The 20,912-nt window shown below is 54.2% G+C and overlaps 2 protein-coding genes across 23 annotated transcripts; one reads left to right on the top strand and one right to left on the bottom strand.

Moving 5' to 3' along the window:
- The first annotated feature begins 636 nt into the window (after window positions 1-636).
- On the top strand, window positions 637-6,729 carry CDC42EP1 (CDC42 effector protein 1). Of its 3 annotated transcripts, none has more exons than XM_429544.8 (3): window positions 637-847; window positions 3,093-3,921; window positions 4,597-6,729. In XM_429544.8, exons 2-3 carry the CDS (start codon window positions 3,486-3,488, stop codon window positions 5,394-5,396), a joined length of 1,236 nt encoding a protein of 411 aa, XP_429544.7. In that variant the 5' UTR covers window positions 637-847; window positions 3,093-3,485; the 3' UTR covers window positions 5,397-6,729. The 3 variants fall into 3 exon arrangements, with proteins under 3 accessions (XP_429544.7, XP_025011161.2, XP_046764340.1); XM_025155393.3 differs by having other exon boundaries at window positions 637-867; XM_046908384.1 differs by lacking the exon at window positions 637-847 and adding an exon at window positions 1,276-2,000.
- A 1,515-nt stretch (window positions 6,730-8,244) lies between these two features.
- LGALS2 (galectin 2) lies at window positions 8,245-20,333 on the bottom strand. Of its 20 annotated transcripts, none has more exons than XM_046908481.1 (8): window positions 20,078-20,333; window positions 19,034-19,230; window positions 15,627-15,764; window positions 15,140-15,429; window positions 12,967-13,155; window positions 9,787-9,869; window positions 9,444-9,603; window positions 8,245-8,445 (listed from the first exon to the last, which is right to left on the bottom strand). In XM_046908481.1, the coding sequence occupies exons 6-8, from the start codon at window positions 9,864-9,866 to the stop codon at window positions 8,299-8,301; spliced, it is 387 nt and encodes a 128-aa protein (XP_046764437.1). In that variant the 5' UTR covers window positions 9,867-9,869; window positions 12,967-13,155; window positions 15,140-15,429; window positions 15,627-15,764; window positions 19,034-19,230; window positions 20,078-20,333; the 3' UTR covers window positions 8,245-8,298. The 20 variants fall into 20 exon arrangements, with proteins under 20 accessions (XP_046764437.1, XP_046764396.1, XP_046764432.1 ...); XM_046908440.1 differs by lacking the exon at window positions 20,078-20,333 and adding an exon at window positions 19,882-20,030; XM_046908476.1 differs by lacking the exon at window positions 20,078-20,333 and adding an exon at window positions 19,882-20,030 and having other exon boundaries at window positions 19,034-19,210.
- Between the last annotated feature and the right edge of the window lie 579 nt (window positions 20,334-20,912).

Genomic DNA, 20,912 nt, shown 5'->3' with positions numbered 1-20,912 from the left:
ACCTATTGCCACTTCCTCACATGATGGCACCAACATAATGCTTGTCCCAGTCCCATAACACTTGTCCTGACCTCGTAATGCTTGCCCTGAGCCCATGATGCCTATATGACCCCAGGGTCAGCCTGCAAGGAGGCTCTTACCCTGCCAATGCTCACCCCAACACTGCCTGGAGGTCCCGGTGCGACCGCACACCCACAGACATGGGGTCTCTCTCCCCATTTGATTCGGCAGCTCTGTACTGTGGGCGCTGGGGACCTCCCATCCAACACGGTCTGGAATGATGCCGTGGCACCACAAGGGCTTTCACACACCTCAAGCAAACTCCTTTCCTTTGCCAGCCTTCTCCAAGCAGCTCAGCGGAGGCCTGGGCTTTCCCCTTCCCCCAGATTCACCCGGGGAAGCAGTAGGCGGCCAACGTTAAAGGAAAGGAAATGGCACTGGGGAAGCAGGGCGGGGAGGGGGGAGAGGCAGAGAAGTTCCTGAAGTTTTCTGTCCTGGATAGTTGGAATAAATCTCATTTTCTCCGGTCGCCGTGCCGGGACGAGGATTGGCTCGGTGGTGCCGCAGCCCGCCCCCTCCTACCCGCGTCCCCTCCCCGCCAGCTTTGCTCCCTCGCTCCCGTGGCACCGGGGCGTCAGGCACCCAAAGAGCAGCCTGGGGAGCCAAGCTTGGGGGGACGGGCGTGGGAAAAGGGGGGCGCATCTCCCCTTCCCTTTCCCCGCTGGGACGCGAGCGCTGGTTGCCCTCACAGCCAACTTGGAGGCACGCACGGAGAGCGTCTCCCAACTTTTCGGCCGGAGGAGGAGACAAAAAAAGAGTGGCAAAAAAAAGAAAAAAAGAAGAAGAGGTATTAGTATACTCATTTTGGTATGGATGCGCGGAGAGATGGGGGGGTGTATCGGTGGAGAAGGGAAGGGGGTTGTAAGAGGGGGAGTAGGGAGGCGGGAGAAGCGGGAGGGGTGGCAAAGCGATGGGGACGGGGAGGATGTGGAAAAAGAAAGGGAGAAGGCAGGAATGCGACGGGAAACGGGGAGGAGAGGAAGGAAGGGAAAGCAGGAGCAAAGAAAGGGAAGTGGGGAAATGAAGGGGACCCAAGGATGGGGAAGAGCAGCAAACCCCCTCCCCCCCCCCCCCCCCCCCCATTCCCCCCCCCCATTGCTACCACTCTCACCCCAGGAGGCTTTAATTTGGGAGTTTGAGAAGGAGTAGGGAGGGGATGGCTGGAAACGTCCCGGAGCGCCTGCTTGAAAAAACACCCTTGTTATAGGCAGAGATATAAATATATACGTAGCAGCAGGCAGCACAGAAGCTGGATTCAGGATCGTTCACCCGCTGCTAGGCACTGCTCCGGGACTGGGGGAGGGTCCCAGCCCATTGCCCCCTTCCTGCCTGCACGGATCCCCAAAACCTCATTTCTTCCAGTTTTCCCCGTCCCAGAACAAAGTGAGCGGCTGGAGGAGCCTCTGCCTCTCCTTCTCCTCCTCCTTTGCGAAGAGGGAGTTTTCGGCACTCGGGAAGGCTGGGAAAGGCTTCCCGGCCGCCCACAGCCATTACCACCCTCATCCCCCGTTGTTGAGACCACCCCAGACTTCTCCTCTCCCTCTTTGGAGCTTGTCCCCTTGGGGTGTGTGCGAGGAGGGGAGGAGGGGGGGAGGAGGGGGGAAGAGGGCTGCTTTCAGCAGCTCTAGCCAACAAGACATCTGGATTATTTTCCCCCCCTTGCTGGTTTCCGCTCTTCCCAGCGAGCGGAGCAGCTCCGGCCATTCCTGGCGGGTGGAAAACCAGTGGAAACCAGCCGAGCTCGGGGGGACACAGGGAGGGAGGAGGAGGAGGAGGAGGCTCCCGGCCATCGAAGTGAGGGGGCTTCCCACGGCAGAGAGCTGGGGAGGGGGAGGTGGGCAGACGGACAGATGGACAGTCAGACAGCCAGTCAGCTGGACAGGGCTCCCATTGCCCAGTGGAGGAAAGGAGAGCACGGGTCAGCCTTTGCCCTGGGAATCGTGAGTTCCTGCAACGCTTGGGCAGAGGGAGGGCAGAGGCGTAGCAGAGAGCCGAGGGTCCCCCTTTGGGGGTCCGCAGACCTGGGAGAGGTGTTCTTCCCCTGCTCCCAGCTCCTGTGCCTTGTGCCAGAGGAACATGTCCTCCCACCACCCTCCCACTCCAAACCTGCCGTGTGTCCCCCACTCTCGAGGCCTCGCACTGCCACAAGAGCCACGGGGCTGGGGGTAGGCAGGAAGCAGTGCTGCCACTGTCCTAGCGTCCTCACCGGTGCCACCAAATGCAGCAGCCAATGGTGGCAGCCTCCACGGGGGGAGGTGTGTTTTCCCTTCCCAGGCATTAACCCCTGGCAGATAAGAGGGGCCCCGGGTGAGCAAACAAGGCCAAGGCAAGGCAAAAACACATGTTCTGCCAGGAGGGCAGCCCAGTGCCCAGGGCTCACTGGCACTTGCTCCAAGGTGACCTGGGGACACAGCCAGCAGGCAGAGGGCATTGCAGGGGGAGATTGATGGAGATATGCAACAATGGGGTGTGGGCAAGCAGGGGCTGAGTTGTGTGGGGCTTGTGCGTCTGCTTTTGGCATCCTGACCACCACACACTGCTGGGGCTACGCAGATCCCAGCATCCTCCTTGACGTCCTCTTCCCCCTGAGGCCACGCAGCCCTGCGGTCATTGCCCCAGCACTGCAGCCTCCAGCACCGCCTGCCTCCCCCCGTGCTCAGCTGCTCCATTCTGCATTCACGCCCCAGCAAAGCACCTGGGGATCCAGCCAGGGGAGGACAAACAAACCAATACACAAATACTGCATTTTTCCCTCTCTGTTCCTCCTCCTCCCTGAGAACTGTGCCGTACGTCAGGCCTCACCCTCTCCTGAAGGGTTTGTCTGAGTAGTGAGAAGCAGGGAGAGGTTTCTCACCCTGTGGGGCAGGGCATGGGGAAGAAATCCTCAGCCAGGATTGCAACGGGCAGAGGGAAGGGCACATACTTGGGGACACTTCCCCAGGGCCATTCAGCCCCACTGCTCCCAGGGGAAAAGCCAGTGAGACTGGGAAAATCCTCTCCAAGAGCTTCACCGTCCTTCTCGTCTTCTTTAGGGAATCAAGGCGCTCTCCCTGCCACCCTGCAGCTCCTGGCACCCACCTGCTCTCCAGCTCCCAACATCAGATCAGCTTCCAGCAGCATCCGGGGTGACCACAGACCCTCCTGGGGACACCTACTTGCCACCACCGTCGTCGTCACCGGGTGAGAAAGTTCCCTGAAAGGACTCATCCCTGCCACTCATCCCACTGACTGCTGGGACATCCCCACGCTGGGTGTCTCCATGAGCGTAACGTAGGGTAGGGACGCGGGCGCAGGCAGCGTTGCCACCAGATCAAAGCCAAGGCAAGGCGAGTCACTCCCCCTGGTGATGGGGATGTGACAGGCCATCCCGTTGCTGGAAACTGGTGTTTGGCTCTTCGGAAGGCGTGGAAACGAGGAGGATCAAGATGAGCCTGGGGAAGCTGCCAGTGCTCAGCTGGGTGTCGGGCTCCCACGGCAAGCGGCGGCTGAAGTCGGAGCTGACGCCGGACATGATCAGCCCACCCCTGGGGGACTTTCGGCACACCATGCACGTGGGGCGCGGCGGGGATGTCTTTGGGGACACCTCCTTCCTCAGCAACCACGGTGGGGCTGAGCCAGCCAAGGCCAACAACTTCTTTGCCCGCACGTTGCGGCACGTCCGACGGACACCGCAGAGGAGACGGGGCAGCGGGAGCCAGGCAGGGGCATCACCCGAACCCCCGGCCATCTCGCCCATCATCAAGAATGCCGTGTCGCTGCCGCAGCTCAACGAGGCAGCATATGATGGCGACGGTGGTTTGACCAGCAAGTTCTCCTTCAAGAGTGCCTCCAACAGACTCTCCAAAGCACACCAGACCTACGGTGAGTGCAGCATGGGGGTGGTGGCTGGTGCCCAGACACCCTTATGTCCCGCTGTGGCAATGCCCATGCCACAGCACAGCCATCTCCACCTCCGTACCGAAGCCCCCAGCAGCCCCCAGGTGTCCCAGTCCCTCCATCTCCATGTGTCCCTCAAGGGTTTTCATCCCTCCCTTTCCTGCTGTTCACTCATCCCACCCTGCTGGCCAGCATTCAGGAAGGCCCCATTTGGCAGGGCTGTGGGATGGGTGGATGGGACAGCTGGGGAGCTCTTCTCTGGCCTCACAGCACTGGGCTGTGACTCAGCTTTTCTCCAGGGGCTGGGGCAGAAGGTTTCAGGAGGGTCTGGCTGCCTGTGGCAACCAAGGAACATGGTTGGGCTCAGAGGGAAAGGCAAGCTGAGGCAATGCTGCCATCTCCTGGTCCCACCCACCCGGTTCCATTCCCATTGGTCTTATTTACCTTGCCTGCTGCCCACCAGGAGACCACAGCTCTGGGCTTTGGAGATATCACCTGTGGGCTGCAGTTGTGTGATGCCACCGGGCCCTGTAACGGAGGTAACCTGGCCAGTGCCACCAACCTCTGCTAGCATCAGCATCCCTTGTCTCATGGCCACGTAGGCTTTGTCCCACCGTGGCACCCTGGCTGTGCTCACCAGCCATCACTTCTGCTTTGCAGGGCTGGAGTCTGGATTTTGCACCATCCCTCGTGTCCCTCGCCTTGAAAAGGCCCAGGAGAGCACCTTTCCTGGGGAAGAAGAGCTGGAACGCTCAGACTCCCTGCTCTCCTTCCGCCTGGACCTGGGGCCCTCTCTCATGAGTGAGCTCCTCCAGGTGATGAGCTTCTCCGAAACCAATGGGAACGAGGTAGCAGAGGATGGCCAAGGCCCACCTGGCAGCTGTGTGCTCCCACACAGTGAAGGGACTGAGAACGGAGTCCCTCCGGGACCAAACACATCCCACGGAGAGCTGAAGGCAAAACCCAGCTTCTGGGACCACTCTGGGCAGGCCGGCTCACTTCTGGGACTGTCCATCCGTGCCAATGGAGAGGCACATGCCATTGAGCAGCCCAGAGAGGACCCAGCACGAGCCTCGGGGCAGGGGGCAGTGCCTGAAGGGACCCTATGGCAGGGGCACTGGAACGACTGCTCCATTGAGGCAGGAGAGTTCGAGCGGGCAGCCCAGGTCCTGGCTCGCCATTATGGGGGGACAAGCACCCCACGCAGCTCGGAGAAAGGTGAGGGTGCCCGGCAAGGCTGGACACGGGCCGCCTGGGAGAGCCCCAGCAGCAGCTCGTGGCGACCGCAAGTGACAGCAGCCAGACGGTCCCCAGAGGACACCTGGGACCAAGAAGAGGAGGAGGACAAGGAGGATGAGTTCCCCAGCCTGCAAGAGGGGTATGTTGGCACCCGGGGGGGGCGCAGCAATTCCTTCGAGTATGCCGACGAGGAGGAGGAGGACGATGAAGTCAAGGTGTGAATGGCCATCCCACCATCACGGCCCCACTTCCAAAGACATCGGTGCTGTGGTCATCATCCTCCTTCTTATCCCCCACCCCTGGTGGCAGACCCAGCAGGCAACTTCCTGGCCTTCACCTTAGGGCAGTGGAGTGCAAGGTGGGCAGGAGGGGGTCCCATCTCCTGCAGAGCCCCCAGGTCTGGCAGGGTGCTGCAGGGATGGGTGAGGGCTCTGCACTGCTGTGTGCCATGCTACAGCCCTTCTCCTTCCCCATTAGATGCCAAATGGACATTCCCATGTGCCAAAGAAACCCTCAAGCCCCTTCCCACCCAACCTACATCCCCCCACAAGCAAGCAATTTGCTCAGGAAAGGAAGCAACAGTGACAGACAGGGATCAGAGAGAGCCCGCAGACACTGAGCTTGACTCCTGATGCAAAACCCTGCTCTGAGAAGGCAGTGGTGGCCATGGAGGTGGCAGTGGCAGCCATCATTCCTTTCGGGGGACCTTCCCTTTGCCTCCTGCTGCCTAACATCACTGAGGAAGTCTCCTTGTCCAACCCTTGCAGCAGGGAGGGGGAGAAACTTTATGGTTTGCCAGAGGTGAGACTGTCTGGGCACCAAAAACTGCCCTAAAAACTCCCTTTCCCTTCAACCCACCTCACAACAAGGAGACTCCCTCTCTGCAGCCATTATTCCCCACTCTCGTCCCTCTACCCATCCACCCCACACACACCCCTCTTTGCAGAGTGCCTTGTCCCAAGGACACGCACGGAGGATGCTCAGTGCCCCTCTCTGAGCATCCCCGGGTGATGCAGCCACCCTGGGACAAGCAGCCTCCACACCGCCCAGCACAGAAGCGCCTTTGTGCCGTGGTGTGGAGCCGAGATGTTCGGGGGCTGAGGTCACCAGAGGGACCCTCACAGCACCCTCCTTGTTCTCCAGGACGGACGGGGGTGTGCAGTGGGGGGAGATGCCATTGGGCTGTGTTCCTACATGGCTCACCCGCCGCCCAGTCCTTATGCAGAATAAAGAGGCTCTAGCATGCGCGTGCTGTACGTGGGAGCCAGGCAGTCATTGCAGGCAGGTTAAGGGCAAGCCCTCCTCCTTCAGCACCCCCAAAGCAGTGCCAACACGTTCCCAGCTCCAACCACCAGCACTCAGCAGGGCCACGCAGGGTCAGCACCCAGCCCAGTGCCAGGGAGATGGCTCTCGGGACGAGCTCCCCATTCTCTGCTTTTTGGACTGTGGTACAATCTCCAGACCAAAGATCCACATCTGTGGAACAGCCTTTCTGCCTCCACTCTGTACCCCATGCACTTATTATTGTCCTTATTAAAGCAGTTTTGATACTAACTTCTCTGGTGCATCCCTCCCTCAGTTGCAGCAACCTTATTATCTTCTCTCGCCACATTGGTCCCAGCCACTCTGATCCCTGTGGGATTTCCCAGCACCTCTCCTATGAGTAGGGCTTGTTCAGCCTGGAGAAGAGAAGGCTGCAGGGAAACCTCACTGCAGCCTTCCAGTACTTGAAGGGAGCTTTTAAGCAGGATGGGGACTGACTCTACACAGTGTGATAGTGATAGGACAAGGGTGAAAGTTTTTGAACTAAAATAGGGAAGATTTAGATTAGATGTTAGGAGGAAGATTCATTACTTGGAGAGCGGTGAGGTGCTGGCACAGAATGCTCAGAGAAGCTGTGGGTGCCCCATCCCTGGAGGTTCAAGGCCAGGTTGGATGGGACCCTGGGCAGCCTGAGCCAGTGGGTGGCAGCCCTGCCCACGGCAGTAGGGAGGAACTGGATGATCTTTAAGTCCCCTTCCAACTCAAGCCATTTTGTGATTCTATGATTCATCTCAAGTTTTCTGTTTCACATAAACATCACTTGCATGTGGACCATTGAGGGCAAGGAGGTGATGCTTTTCCTCACATTCAGCCCTCCCCTGCCCTTCCTCCCAGCGCTGTTGGAGGCATTGCAATCTCTCTGCTTCCTCATTTTCTGCATATTTCATTCTCCCTCCCCAGGGACTCTGGGAACAGGACTGACCCAGCACACTCCAGGCCCGCCTGCAACTCCCTGCAACTGGCATGATAGTTCTTAATTAGATCGGTGGCATCAGATAATCAAGCACTAATAGCCTGCAGTCCCATGTGAGACACACAGGTGGGAGATGCCTAACCCACCCAAAAACTCTCCTCCTTTCCCACTGCTCTCCCCTGCCTCACTTTCCCTCCAAGCAGGCTCCAGCATGGCAGTGTCGAAGTAATGGATAACCCATCTGGAATGCACCAGCAGATAAGTGAGGTGAGATAAGGGGGAAAGCCAAAGACAACCCCTTATCACTGCAGGAATGCCAGTATGGGGGCACACCTGTGTTCCCATCCCCATATAGCCTGGCACTATACCAGCAGGAGGGCACACAGCCCTTCTTTCTACCTATCAGAGCAAGCAGCCAAGAGGAAATGGTGAACCCATGCCCTGAGGTTCCCAAACCTAATGTTTAATTATATGCTTGCGTGGCACCAAATGCCACATTTCTCACATCAGTGCTTTTGTTCCCCTCTCCTCCCCCCCCCCCCCCCCAGAAAATGTGGGTGCAAGAAGAAATAGTGCATTGTGACGAGGCTCAACAAGCATTCCCTGAGCAATCATATCCTATCTTCCTCTTCCTTTCTCTCCTCCTGTTGAACCCCACCTCCAGTGTGCTTTGCCCTATGCACTATCTGCTCAACTCCACATCCTGGTCTGAACCAAAAAAGCACCTGGCCTTATCTAGGAGCTATTTCCTTTCCTGTTAGTGGACAAAGCTCAGTCTTTGCCAGCATCTCTCATAGAGCCACAGAGCCAGAGACCTCACAGAAGCCAGAGCAGCTGGTGCAAGCAGTCACAGCTGGGTTTTTATTAGAACTAGGAAGCGGAACTCATCACTCCACCTTGAAGGAGGTGACCTTGAATCCTCCAAGAATGTTCAAGTAGCTGATCTTGTCATAGCCATGCCGGTTGGGGAACTCCACTTCATGCCCATCTGGTAGTTTCACCAGGAATTTGTCTCCCAGGAATTCAACGATGATCTGCGAGGAGAGAGGGGGGAGGGAGGGCAGGAATTGGAGAGAAGAAGGAGAGGTAAGCATCCACTCCAAAGGCATAATGCTACACGCGAGGGTCAGACCTGGTCTGGAGGCCGTGCTGGGAGAGCTGCAGGAAATGAGCCATTGGTATTGAGGGTCTGAGTTGGCAATCAGACTATCAGCTGGGGACAGGACCTCTCCCGGGGCTGTTTCAGCTACACAGGTTGTAAACTTGGAGCAGATAAACCTAAGTGCTGCCTCTGCTGAGTATACCATATGGCTTAGATCTGAACAAAGTAGAATGAACCTGATGTTTTACTGCCCTCATCACAATCTGGAAAAAGGAGTGCTAGCCATAAACATGCTCAAACAGACAGAACAGGAACTCATCACTGATCACCATAAATGAAAGGGACTTCTCCCCAAAGCCGTCACCTCTCCACTGCTTCTCCAACCATGACCGAGGAAAGAAGACTCCTCTCCACGGCCATAGGAAGGGGACTACTCCTAAATACAGCCCTAGTAGCATCATTGGACATAGGACAGAGTGAAACAGCATCCCCGGCAGGAGGATGCTAACAGATTGCCAGTGTAGATCCAAAAGTAGTTCAGACAGAAGAGTATTTGGGGACCAGAGAAGATAGGGCACCACAATGCTCCCAGCCCAGGTCTGGCTTAAAACCTGTGTTTGCATAGGAGGCAATTAGAGAGAGAAATAAGGTACAGAGCAGCAAGACCCTGCTTTCTGGAGACCCCTTTTGCTTTCACACATGTCCCTGGGCAGTGAAAGCCTGAAACAGAGAAGGCTCACACAGAGTTCCACTGCTGATTTGAAGGAGGAGAGGAAACAGCAATCAGGACCAAAATGCCAGAGGATGAGGGAGCAGTGAAGGAAAAGGAAGGCACTGGGCAGGCAAGTGGGAGGATATGGGGTACGGGAACCTCCTAACCATGGTATCTCCCACCATCTCACAACCCCCATACCAGCACAGAGCCCTCACCTTGACAGTGGAGCCCTTGTAGAAATTGAAATGTTTATCGCGTTGCTCCTGCTGCCAGTTGTCAGAGCACAAGGAGTTGCAGACGATGACGGACTCATTGAAGCGGGGGTTGAAGTGAAGCGCCAGATCCGAGGACTTGCAGCCGAGATTGATGGCAAAGCTGTGGGTGAGTAGGAGGAAGGTCAGCTGCACGAGCAGAACAGGGTCTTGGAAGAGCTAAGATCCAACACACAGTCCTGTCCCCAAAGCCTCCGTCAGCGGTGAAGATGTATGACACCTCCTGCTCATGAACTCACCTTCAGTCCCAGGTGAAGGTGAGCTGAGGTGGTTTCTTTGCACTTACCTTTCAGCATCCTCAGATATATGGCCTTTGATCTTCATGGTGCCCCCAGACTTCCAATCCAGGTTGAACATTTCGAACATTCTCTGAGGCAGAGACAAAAAAGGGTCTGTGGATTTCCACCTGCCATTCCCCTTTTCCTCCCCTGCCACCACACTGCTTGGAGAAGGTGTCCTAGTCAGTAGAACATCTACTGTTCTCAGTAGAGGTTCCTCTCATGACCTAAAACCACGGGCTTCTCAATTAGGAGAAGAGCGGACTAAGTGGAGGCAGCAGGCAACAAAGAATGAGAAAGAGAGGAGATGATAACAGGCTTGCCCTCAGCACAAGGAAAGGTGGAGTATGAGAACAGAGGCATGAAGAGGATTCAAGCAGAGTGGTCCAACCCCCCCCCCATTTGGAGGGCAGCACCACTCACAGCCCAAGAAAAGCAAGGAGTGAGAGCAGAGGTCATGCTGCCTTTTCCCACCCCTCATTCAGCCTCGCTGACTGCATGCCAGCCTGACCACCCTGGGCGATAGCAGACAGGAGCAGAAGCCCTTACAGCCATCTTCCTTGGAGGCAAGTCAGCAGGCAGGGAGCCACCAGCGGTTTAGCTCAGAAACGCTTCATATAGATGACCTTGCGTCTCTTCACTTCCTTGTGGATTATATATTAACGTATTAGAAAGACTGAGTCATGCACATACCTTCCCCTTAGGGACCAGCCTCCCTGTTGAATGCCCTATGGAGGCACCAGTGCACGTAGCCCTTAGTGGTGCTCCTCCAGCTGCCATGTAGGAGAAGCAGCTCCCTAGCTTGCCATGGAGGTGCGACCACCACATTAATTTCTATTCTTGGTGTAACAACTCAGCCCCCCCCAAAAAAAAGCTTCCCAGCTCCTTTCTTTCTTGTGGCTCTAGATTCAGCTCCAGCTCATGGATTGCACCAGCAGCGTGTGGGAGCTTTCTGCAGTCTCCCATTCGAGTTGTACTGAATGCTAAACCTTTGAGGTTCAGGAGCCAAGCATAGCAGGTTTGGATAGCCCCATCCTCTATCACCCTGAGGAACAGAAAGGGGGAGTGTCACTCCACTGGTATCCTTGCCAGAGGTGGGCTACAAGTCAGACGGTGCCTCAGATTTGGTAGAAGTAGTTGGTACTGTATTTCCAGAGTCCAGAACTCAGTAAAAAAGCAAGAGGGAAACACAGGAGAGCAGCAGCCCCTCAATCCCCCTGCCAAGCCCCATCCCTGCAGAGAGCAGCTGGAAGGCAGTTCCTGCCCTCCCCCAAGGGCTCCTGACATGACAAGAGATAAAGGCTGATAAGCACTCCTTCCCTGGAGATACTTCCTATTTATCTGTGACCAACGGGTCATAAAGCCCAGCAGGCCCTGGCAATTTATTTACTGTTGAGGTCACTGAAGATTCTGGTGAAACTCCCCAGGGCTGAACTTTGGTCTGGCAGGAGCAGGTGCTGTGGGTGGTTGCACACAGACAGTGGCTTCCAGCATTAGGTCTGTTTGCCATCACGCTGCTGTGCGTCCCACAAACACACATCGTGCCTTCATCGTGCCCACTGATCCCCCTGGCAGAGGGTGAGGCTGCCCACAAGGGAGAGCAGCACGTGTCCCAGGGATGGGGAAAACCACTTGTGCAGAGAGTTGTGTGCCGAGCTGCGGATGTGAGAATATACACAGGCAGGGAGGCAGGCAGGAAAGAGGAGAGGGGCTGTGAGATTTCCTCGAGATAACATTAACCCCCTTCCTGCAAGAGCTCAGCAGGGGCGTTCACCCCTTTGCCATTTGCCACAGGGAACAATAGTGGGAAACCCGGCAGCAATTCTGCCAGCGCTGGCGACTTCCTTCGTCTGCAACCTCTGCATGGTCAGGAGCCAGCTGTGTGCAGATGGTCTGGCTCATGCAGGGAGGTGTGCTCCCCACGTAGGAAGGGTCAGACACCTATGGAACCCCAGAAAGGCTGAAATCCTCCGGTGCAATAGGAGGTTGGTTATTTCCCCAAGGACACCACAAAGCAGAAAGCCTGGGGAAATGGTGATGTGATGGAAATGGAAACTCCAAAAAGAGAGGAAATCTGGCTACAGGGCATCTGCAAGGAAGGCAGAGGTGCTGTGTAGTGAGGAAAACATAAAGAATGTGTTTAGAAGCTGGTGGTCACCAGTGCCAGAGACCAAGGAACACTTCACCTCTAAAGAGATCATCCTACAGTAGGGATATAACCCCCTGACCTGGAGGTCCATCCCATGTCCACCCTGGCTGGAGGGCAGCTGGCCTGCACGGGTGTGGGATGGCCACACCGCTGGAGCTGGAAGCTTGCCATGGAGCTTGCCATGTTCCTGAAGAGAAAGACGGTCCCAAAAGGTAGAGTTTGGGGTTAACACTCCTTCCTGGCCTTCCCTCTAGTCCTGGGGACGCCTCAGGCCACCAGGAGCACTCACGGGGGCTCAGAGCCCTTGGGGTGACCTCTGACAGCAGCACCTATTGCCACCACCACTACCACACAGCAGCCACACTGCATGCCAGAGCCAACGCTTCCCTCCCCAGTGGGCTGCCAGGATCTGCACCCGAGGCACCAAGGAGTCTGTGCTGCAGACCAGGATCGGCACCCGTTCAAGGCAAAGAGGAGCTGGAGAGAGCGCGCATTCCTTCCCGGAGCAGCAGCTGCTCACTCTGCTATTATTTCCTACTGCTTCATATAATTTGTACTCCACAGCAAGCTATTGTCCCTTTCCACTGGCTATTTATTTCCTTGAATAGCCTCTGGGGAAGGATTTCAGGGAGAGAGTAAGGAAAAAAGAAAAACCCTACACAATAAATATCAAGCAGTGACCTGATTTAAACCATGTTCTCTGACCTCATTCAGGCTCCAGTAACATTTCCTCCCTCTAGTCCTCACCGAGGCTCATTTTTGCCTCAGTTTCCCCCTTTTTATGAAGCCTCCTGCCTTACAGGGCTGTGGGGTTGATTTCAAGAAGTTAAGCCCAGGATTTCGCCTCTATCTCCCCCAGTCACCAAAAACAAACAAACAAAACAAAACCAGACAATTTTGAAAGGACCATCCTGCACCAGGGAGGCTTTGGTTTGCCTCTCATCAGATAATGCCACAACCCTCACCCAACCTACCCCTAAGCTCTGTCAGCCAGCCAGCTTCCTAACGGAGGAAGACGGCGAGAACAAAACGTACTTACCTCACCAAGCACTGAGGTAAGCAGAAGACTGGATAAGCAGGTCTGTGGATCTGGAGGGTGTGTACAGGAGAGGATTGCCCAGGAGATGCAGAAGCCAAGGCAATGATGAGCACAAGGAAAGTAGTGCCTATGAGCACTAACCTGCTTCCTAGCTGGATGGGTCCTCTACAGAAGGACTCGAATCCTCCACTAAAATGGGAAAGAACAAAGGACTGGAAGACAAGGTGTAAAGCCCTGCCACCCCACATGCCCCAGCTCCCTGGGTGTGCACCGTCTTGAGCCCCCCTGGGCAGTATGAAAGTAGCATCCACACTCCGAACCTGGAAATTTGGGGTTAGAGAACTCCAGTATTTGGTAGGAGCCCTACCAGCATCACCTCCCTTCAGCTGCACCATGCAATTTTTTCTTCCTAAGGTTGTGGGAAATGCAGAGGAGGAGGAACATAGCTAGCTGAAGAGCTAAAATTTGGCCAAAAAAAAAAAAAAAAAAAAAAAAAGAACTTTTCTACAGAGCTAGGGCAGCAGGAAATCACAGAATCATAGAATGATTAATAGTCATAAAGACCACTGAGATCACCTGGTGCAACCGCCAGCCCACCCCCACCATGCCCACTGACCACGTCCTCAGTGCCACATCCACACGGCTCTGGAACACCTCCATGGACGGTGACTCCACCACCTCCCTGTGCAGCCTGTGCCACTTCAGCACCGCTCTTTGAGGGAAGAAATTTTCCCCAGTATCCAACCTGAAGCTCCTCTGGTACAACTTGAGGCCATCACCTCTCATTCTATTACTCTTACCTTGGAAAAAGAGACTGACCTCTACCTCGCCACAGCCTCCTTCCAGGCAGTTGTAGAGAGTGACAAGGTATCCCCTGAGCTGCCTCCTCTCCAGATTAAACAATTCTAATATAGGAGGGAAAAGGGGAACCAGCACCAAAACAGTGGAGCAGATTGAGAGCAGAGGGAAGGGCTGTAGCCTCACCCCCCATCTCTTTCCCTGTCGTGTCAGAAAGATGCCACAGTGACTGACATCTCTCATCTCTATGGGGAGTTCAAATGTGCTCTGATAGATGGTTTCCATCCCCAGGGCCAAGTTACGGCCTTCTGTCTTTCAAGGGGACATCCCCCTTGGGAAGCAATGAAGTCTGTGGCAGCATTTTTGTGGGGTATGAGTCGTGGAAGGGGAGAGGAGGAAAGAGGTTTGTATGCATGGAAGCTGGCTCATAACACCAGACACCAACCCAAGCAACCAGATGAGTCATGTGCTCTGGGTCCTCAGCTTGCCTGAGGGGCGGGAGAATTGGCAGAATGTATGGAAAAGAGGTCAGAGGACTGATTACATGCCACCCAGTTCCATTTCCAGCCTTCATTTCTCTAATTCTTTCCCTCATGGGGCATGTCAGGAATGTTGGTTGTGGGAAAGGCCTTCAAAAACAGGCCTGGAGATAAAAATGCATTTGTGTTAAAAACTTTCCTCCATAATGGCAAAGGCGAAGATGCGTAGAAGGCTCATGGCTTTTTTCACCCTCATATTGTTTGGGATCTCCCTGCTTTGCTGGATGAGATATTAGCTAAACAGATGAAGTCTCTTCCACAGAGCTTTCTACAGAGAATCAGCTTCATGAGGTCTTGCGCTCCATGTGCATCTTACGCCAAAAGATGATGATCCCGAACAGCTTTCTCTCACCACTGCGTAAGGAAGATGGCAGGCTCCTCATCTTGCACATGGGAAAACTGAGGTATGGACACAACTGATCCCGAAACAACTCTTCTGGTTTGGATTCTCACTCCCATGGACAGATTTTCTAAAATTAAAAATCAGCTTTGCAAGCTTGCCCTAGAAGCCGAAAGGAAGCTGGGCTCAGCTGGCTAATGTAGCTCAGGTGTTGGAGATGCTGATCTCTCATTGCGCCATCTACTATCAGTAAAAGTTATTAAGGCATTGAGCGCCTCTGAAAAAAATTAGCCATTGGGTGGTTCCAATTAAATCCAAAAACCAGAGGCATTCAAAATGAACGGTGTCCTTCCAACAATGAATCAAGGGGACTTCCAAGACGCCTCAAGCCCAACTTCCCTGAATTCAAGGGGATCATTTCCCACAGCAGAGACAGCATGAAGCCAGCTGGCTGGAACTTGAACAAGCAGAAAAGAAAAGCAGAATTGCGCCATACACAAAATGTCCACGGAGACCTCCTTCCATCAAACTCAGAGCAGCCATGCTCGGATCCAGCCCCACACCACAGCAAGGGCATGCAGTGGGAGGGCAGGCAGAGCCTCCGTGCCCACTGCCATAGAGCAAGGCTGCTGGTGCTGCACAGCTCACTCCCAACGCCCTTCTCACGGGTTCCAGCACTGCGCCGAGGCGGGTTGGACAACTCTGAGGATTTGCAGGAATCCTTCAGACAAGCAGAATCTGTCTGAGTCACACGCACGAGGAGAGATGCCAAGGGTGGCTCATCCACTGGAAAAAATAAAATAAAATAAAGAGGAAAGAGAGAGAGGAAGAAATGCTAAGGGAGCAATAGCAAGTTATGAAAAGCCACAAGAATTAACAGCTCACGGGCTGGAAAGAAGGAAAGAAAAAAGTCTCTCTCCCATGGTCACAATGCTAAACCCTCACACCTCTCTTACATGCCAGGAAGCAGCAAGCTACCTTACCCCATCAGCTTTGAGAGGGTCTGGAGGGGCTTTGGATCCAAGGCTGTGGCTGAGGTCTGAAGAGGAAGGAGCTGTCAAGTTGAAACTATCTGCTGCTGCTGCTCTGAAATTAGCTAGAATGCATTCCCTTTGATGGTCCTGCAAAATGAAACAGTAAAAACCAAACCAGATGGAAATGAGAAAGAAAAGCTCTAAAAAAAGGGAAGCAAAATCCCAAAATGAGTGACTCAGTGAGGGAAATGGGCTTCTAAAGAGAGAACTGCAAGCATCTAAAGGAGACCTAAGAAAAGCCCGGGCCCACAGAACTGGCGCTCCCTGTTCCTGTCCTCCCTGCTACCAGGGCAAAATGCACCAGAAATGCACAACCAGATGGACCTCCAGAGCAAGCCACGAGGAGAACAGATGAGATAGACCTGAAAGCACTGCAAGAACTCCAGGGAACAGTGCAGAGGCTCCATTCACGCAGGCATGAGGAGAACTACAGCCACAGCCTTGCTTAGAGCTCCCAAAGCTCTCAAAGCAAGCTCTCAAAGCCAGCAGATGACCTGCGGGGTCAGGGAGTGCTTGCAAGTACCACAGGGTGATCAGCAGCAGCTGGGACACTGAATCTCCCTTTCTAGGACTATACTGTGCACTGAGGGACAAGTCATGCACTTGAGGACAGGCTGTTCGGCTGATCAGTCCCATATGGTATGCTGTCCCTTCTCTTGATGCTCCCATGAGCCTTTATTCCCATTTCTGACCCTTCTCATGCAGCCGCCAAGATGGTCAGTAGTTTATAAAAGCCCTTGCTTGGCCACAGAGGATGTTTATTTTGCGTTCTCAGTGGTCGTGCTGCGCCGTTTGCTCTCTCTGGCTCCCTTCCCTCCATCCCATGTCTCCTGCTGCTGTTATTTTCCCCATCACTGCTAGCAGAGCCAGGCCAGACGCTGGTTGCACATCTCTGGGCTGCTCTGCACTGCTCCCCTCTGCAGCCCATCCTGCCTCGAAGCAGACACTGCCCTAATTGCAGTCCAATTCCTGGACAGAGATCACTTGCTCCCAAGAGGGGGGAAGAGGACTACAAGCAAAATGCTTGGGACACGACTCACACCAGACAAATCTTATCGTATGGAGAACCAAACACGCTGCCATTCAGCGTGCAACAGACTTGGCAAGCCAGGAGATTTGATAAGAACAATGCGAGGAATGGTGGCTGCAGCTGCGACATCAGCTTCCACCACCACACAGATAGCTTATCTCTGCTGTCAAGATGGGACATGCAGCAGTGTCTGCTGCACAATAGCAGGGAGAAGCTAGTGGAGACCTGCTCTCTGGTCCTGACCATGCATGTAGCACCGCTTACAACACCGTCCCTGAGGAGCACCTCTATTACTCACTGTCTCGTTAGGAAAGGGGCGTGAATCTTTCCTCAATGGCTCTAATGGAGACACAGCTCCCCAAGGAACCAGCTTAGGGAGAGCTGGAGAGAACCCAGTGCCCACCAGCAAATGGATGGGTGAGGATCACCAGAGCTAAGAGGTCTCTGAGTCCAAAGATGAGTCCAAAGTCAAGGGATGGCCCAAATGCAGGCTGCTGGGCTGCAGTGAACCGGTTACTTACTAGATGCCCTCCTGTTTTTCAGGGGTTTCAGGTTGGACATCAGGAAAAGGTTCTTCACCACAGGGTTGGAACAGGCTACCCAGGGCAGTGGTCATGGCCTTGAGCTTGCCAGAGCTAAAGCAGCACCTGGACAGGGCTCTCAGACATAGGCTCTGATTTTTGAGTGGTCCTGTGTGGAACCAGGAATTAGACCTGATGATCCTTATTGGTCCTTTACAACTCAGAGTATTCCATCGTTCTATGGTCTCTGCCTCAACACCGCACCGCCTCTCCCACCCTACAGGCCAGGAGGTCAAACATGGCCAGCAGCCCACAGTATGGGGTTTGGGACACTGAGTCACACTGCATGCTCAGCCCTGCCCAGCAGACAGAACCTTTCCCAGTTTCAGCCTAGCACATGCTCACACCCCACCCACTCACCTTCAACCTGTTTTGTGACATTTTCCCTGTTCAGAGAGGAAAAGTGGAAATGGGAGAAGGATTAGCAGGTAAACAAAGGCACTGGGCTGCCTCCAGCAGCTGCTGCAGGGGACTGCACTTCAAAAGTGAGATCCAGGCTTTACAGGACTGAGCTGTTTTGCTCCTGGCACTGAGAGTGAGGAGCAGGGCACAGCTCTCAACCACAGAGTTAAACACTCAGTGACACTGTGAGTCTATTGGGAACAGTGCCCAGCCCACACTGTCCCGAGTTGTCCCTAGGGACAAAAGCTGCCACACCATGCCAGAGCACACAAAAGGCTGGGATGACCCTTGAGAAATACGCACACAACCCTATACCTCTACCCGGGTTTCAGTTCCCTTCTTATTCCCAGCCCCATGCCTGCTGTGCCCTGGCACTGGATCCACAGCAAGCAGAGAAGGATGAACAGCCAGGCTGGAGGCAGAGCCACTGCTCCTGCCATTTCGCAGCCCAGATTTGAGCCGGCACTAAAGTTTCCAAGGGAACCTGAGGCAGTTGCAGCCAAACCAGGACTGTTGGCAACATGGGATTTTCAATCCCAGGCCAAAAAGTGTCCAGCCTTTCCAATCCCAGCTGCCAAGCACAAGCCAAGAGCACGTGCGCACGGCACCGGGGCACCCTGCAGTGGGAATGCCTCCTCCCCATGCTGCGTCGGGAGGAGAGACTGCGCAAGGCTGCATCTCTGAGCTCCCCAGGCTGCTGCAGAACTACACATCCCCAGTAAACGCTTTGCTAAGTCACACACTTCATCGTCACCGCAATGCAGGGATGCGTTTGTCAGTCGGGATCGGGGATTTGCTGCATCTGGGCTCCCCGATCCACTCCAGGATTCCTCGTACCATGTCAGTGTTCTCTGCTCAAACCATGCTTGGCTGCCTGTGAAAAAATGCCTCAGCAATAGGATTTTTTCCTCTTTTCCCTCCTGCTGCTTCTTTAAAGCCAAACTGTACCTCTGCAAAATCCAGGCTCTGGAGGCTTTTTTTTTTCCAATACTTGTGTTTTGTAACTACATCTCTTCAATCCACTACAGATAAGACAGGAAGTTGGGGCTGGAGTGAGAACAGGTGAAACTGCTCACCTCCTCGAGTGCCTCTCTCAACACTTCAATCCCAAGTGCACGTTATCAGTAGAGCATCTTTTCCAGTTAGAAGCTGTGCAGAGAATGACTTCATCAATGCTCCCCCTGGTGGTCCTTACTGCCTTCCAGGCACTTCTCACTCTGACTTGGCAGACCTCCCTCTCCCTGTGTTGGTTTTGGCTTACCCAGATGTATAATACATCAGCCCCCAGGCCGCAGCCAGGAGTTGGGCTTCTATCCCTACTCCTAACAACAGCAGGAGTTTACCTTCTGCAACCCCCACACTAACAACAGGGGAATCAGAGGCAGCAAACATGGATATGCATTTCCTTGAGTCTCGCTCCAAGCAGAGATCTTCCAAGCAGGTTTTCTATTCCATTCTCCAGCATTCTATTTCCTCATTCTCCTCCTGCAGTTGTCTTTGATCACTGGAGACAGGCCTTCCTGCAGCAAGAAGGGAAACGCTGAAAGAAATGAAAGGGAATGGTGATGCAGTCATCCTGGTGATGACTGCATACCACAAGAAAGTGTTGCATATGCAAGGGAAGAAGAAACTTCCTATTAGATGAAAGGAGCACAAACCTGCTCTCCCTCTGGAGAACTATGCAGCTCCTTACTTGGCTCTATAATTGCAACACTTCACTGGGAAAGGGGCTTGGAAGTATTGCAAAAGGAAGATGAGCAAAGGTCAGGTGTAGCAGGGCTGCATATCCAGAGGATCGTATAAGAGGTGCATGGTTTGAGGCGATGTCAGGAGAGGAGCTGCCAGCCTTGTTTCAAGGGCAAGCAGCCAAAAACACAGGAACTGCCCACTGCAGTCAGCTGGAGCAGGGAAATCAGAAAAGGGAACAAAAGACCACAATATCGTCAGGAAAGTGAAAGGTCTCTGGCAGAAAGCCTTGCCACAGAAAGAGGAATGTGGCAGGAGAAAGGGAACACCACTGGCCAGAGCCAACAGAAGCACACCATACTTCTATCTCCTGCACACGAGCACATCTGTAAACACTGCACGGTTCACTGAGACGCACTGGAGAGAAACCAAACAAATGTGGGAGCAGAGCGAAGGTGACGAAGCAGTACTGTCTGGATGCAGACAGCCAGATGGGGAGGCCTACCTGCCTGGAAAAACCCTCGCACAGCACACCCAGACATTCCTGCAGCCCTCCCCGGCGTTGTTTGTGCCATGATTCACCACGAACGTGGCTTCAAGCCATGGCTGAGCAGCAGCAGCCAGTCTCCTGCCTGCTGCTGCCCTCTGTGGGATAGCACAGCTCCCAGCCCAAGCTGCTGTTTCCCTGGCACGCAACCTACCCGGGCCTCCGGCTTGTGCGTAATCACTTTCCTCTGCAACTGGCTACAAGCTAATTATAGTTCCAGTATTTTCCTTCTGGATCAGCGTTAATTACAATACGGAGCGTCTCGCTCCATTAGGCTTTAAGTCTTGTTTGGGATTCCAGCTGTCAGTAAAAATGAGTTGAGGAGGGTTTTTCGCGGGAGGCATCGAGCTTAGTTATGGGGAGCAGAATTTTGACGATCTTTTTCATAGAACCATAGAATGGCTCGGGTTGGGAGGGACCTCAAAGATCATCCAGTTCCAACCCCGTGCCGTGGGCAGGGTTGCCACCCAGCTGAGGCTGCCCAGGGCCCCATGCAACCTGGCCTTGAACCTCCAGGGATGGGGCACCCATCTTCTGTGGGCAGCCTGTGGCAGTGCCTCACTGCCCTCTCGGTAAAACAACTTTCCCCTGACATCTCATCTAAGTCACACAGAAAGCAGATGCAACCAAAGGGGAAGGAGTCTGCCAAGTTTCTAAGCAATAAAAGAAAGGCCTGAAGTGCTGCAGTTAACATCAGCGTTATGGATGAGTTCATTTGCCATTGTTTGCAGCCAGCCGAAAAGAGGTGCAGCCTGCCATTCGCTTTATGCTTGCTTAAAACAGGCCGATGCCAAAGCAAGGAAAAATAAACATTCCAAGACTGAAACCTGAGCAAAAGACTGAAACACCAGATTGAAAAACCACTGCTCCAGTCGCTTTCTGGGTCAGGGAGCGGAGACACACACCTTCCGCACAGATCACACGTGACCTCCAATAGCAGTACTGAGGTCCTGGACTCCTGCAAAAGACTTCAAGATTCTCAGAAAAAT

This window comes from Gallus gallus, chromosome 1 (genome assembly GCF_016699485.2).
Source record: "Gallus gallus isolate bGalGal1 chromosome 1, bGalGal1.mat.broiler.GRCg7b, whole genome shotgun sequence".
Lineage (NCBI taxonomy): Eukaryota > Metazoa > Chordata > Aves > Galliformes > Phasianidae > Gallus > Gallus gallus.
The sequence above is the reverse complement of the archived record's forward strand: the minus strand, read 5'-3'. Positions and strand labels throughout refer to the sequence as shown.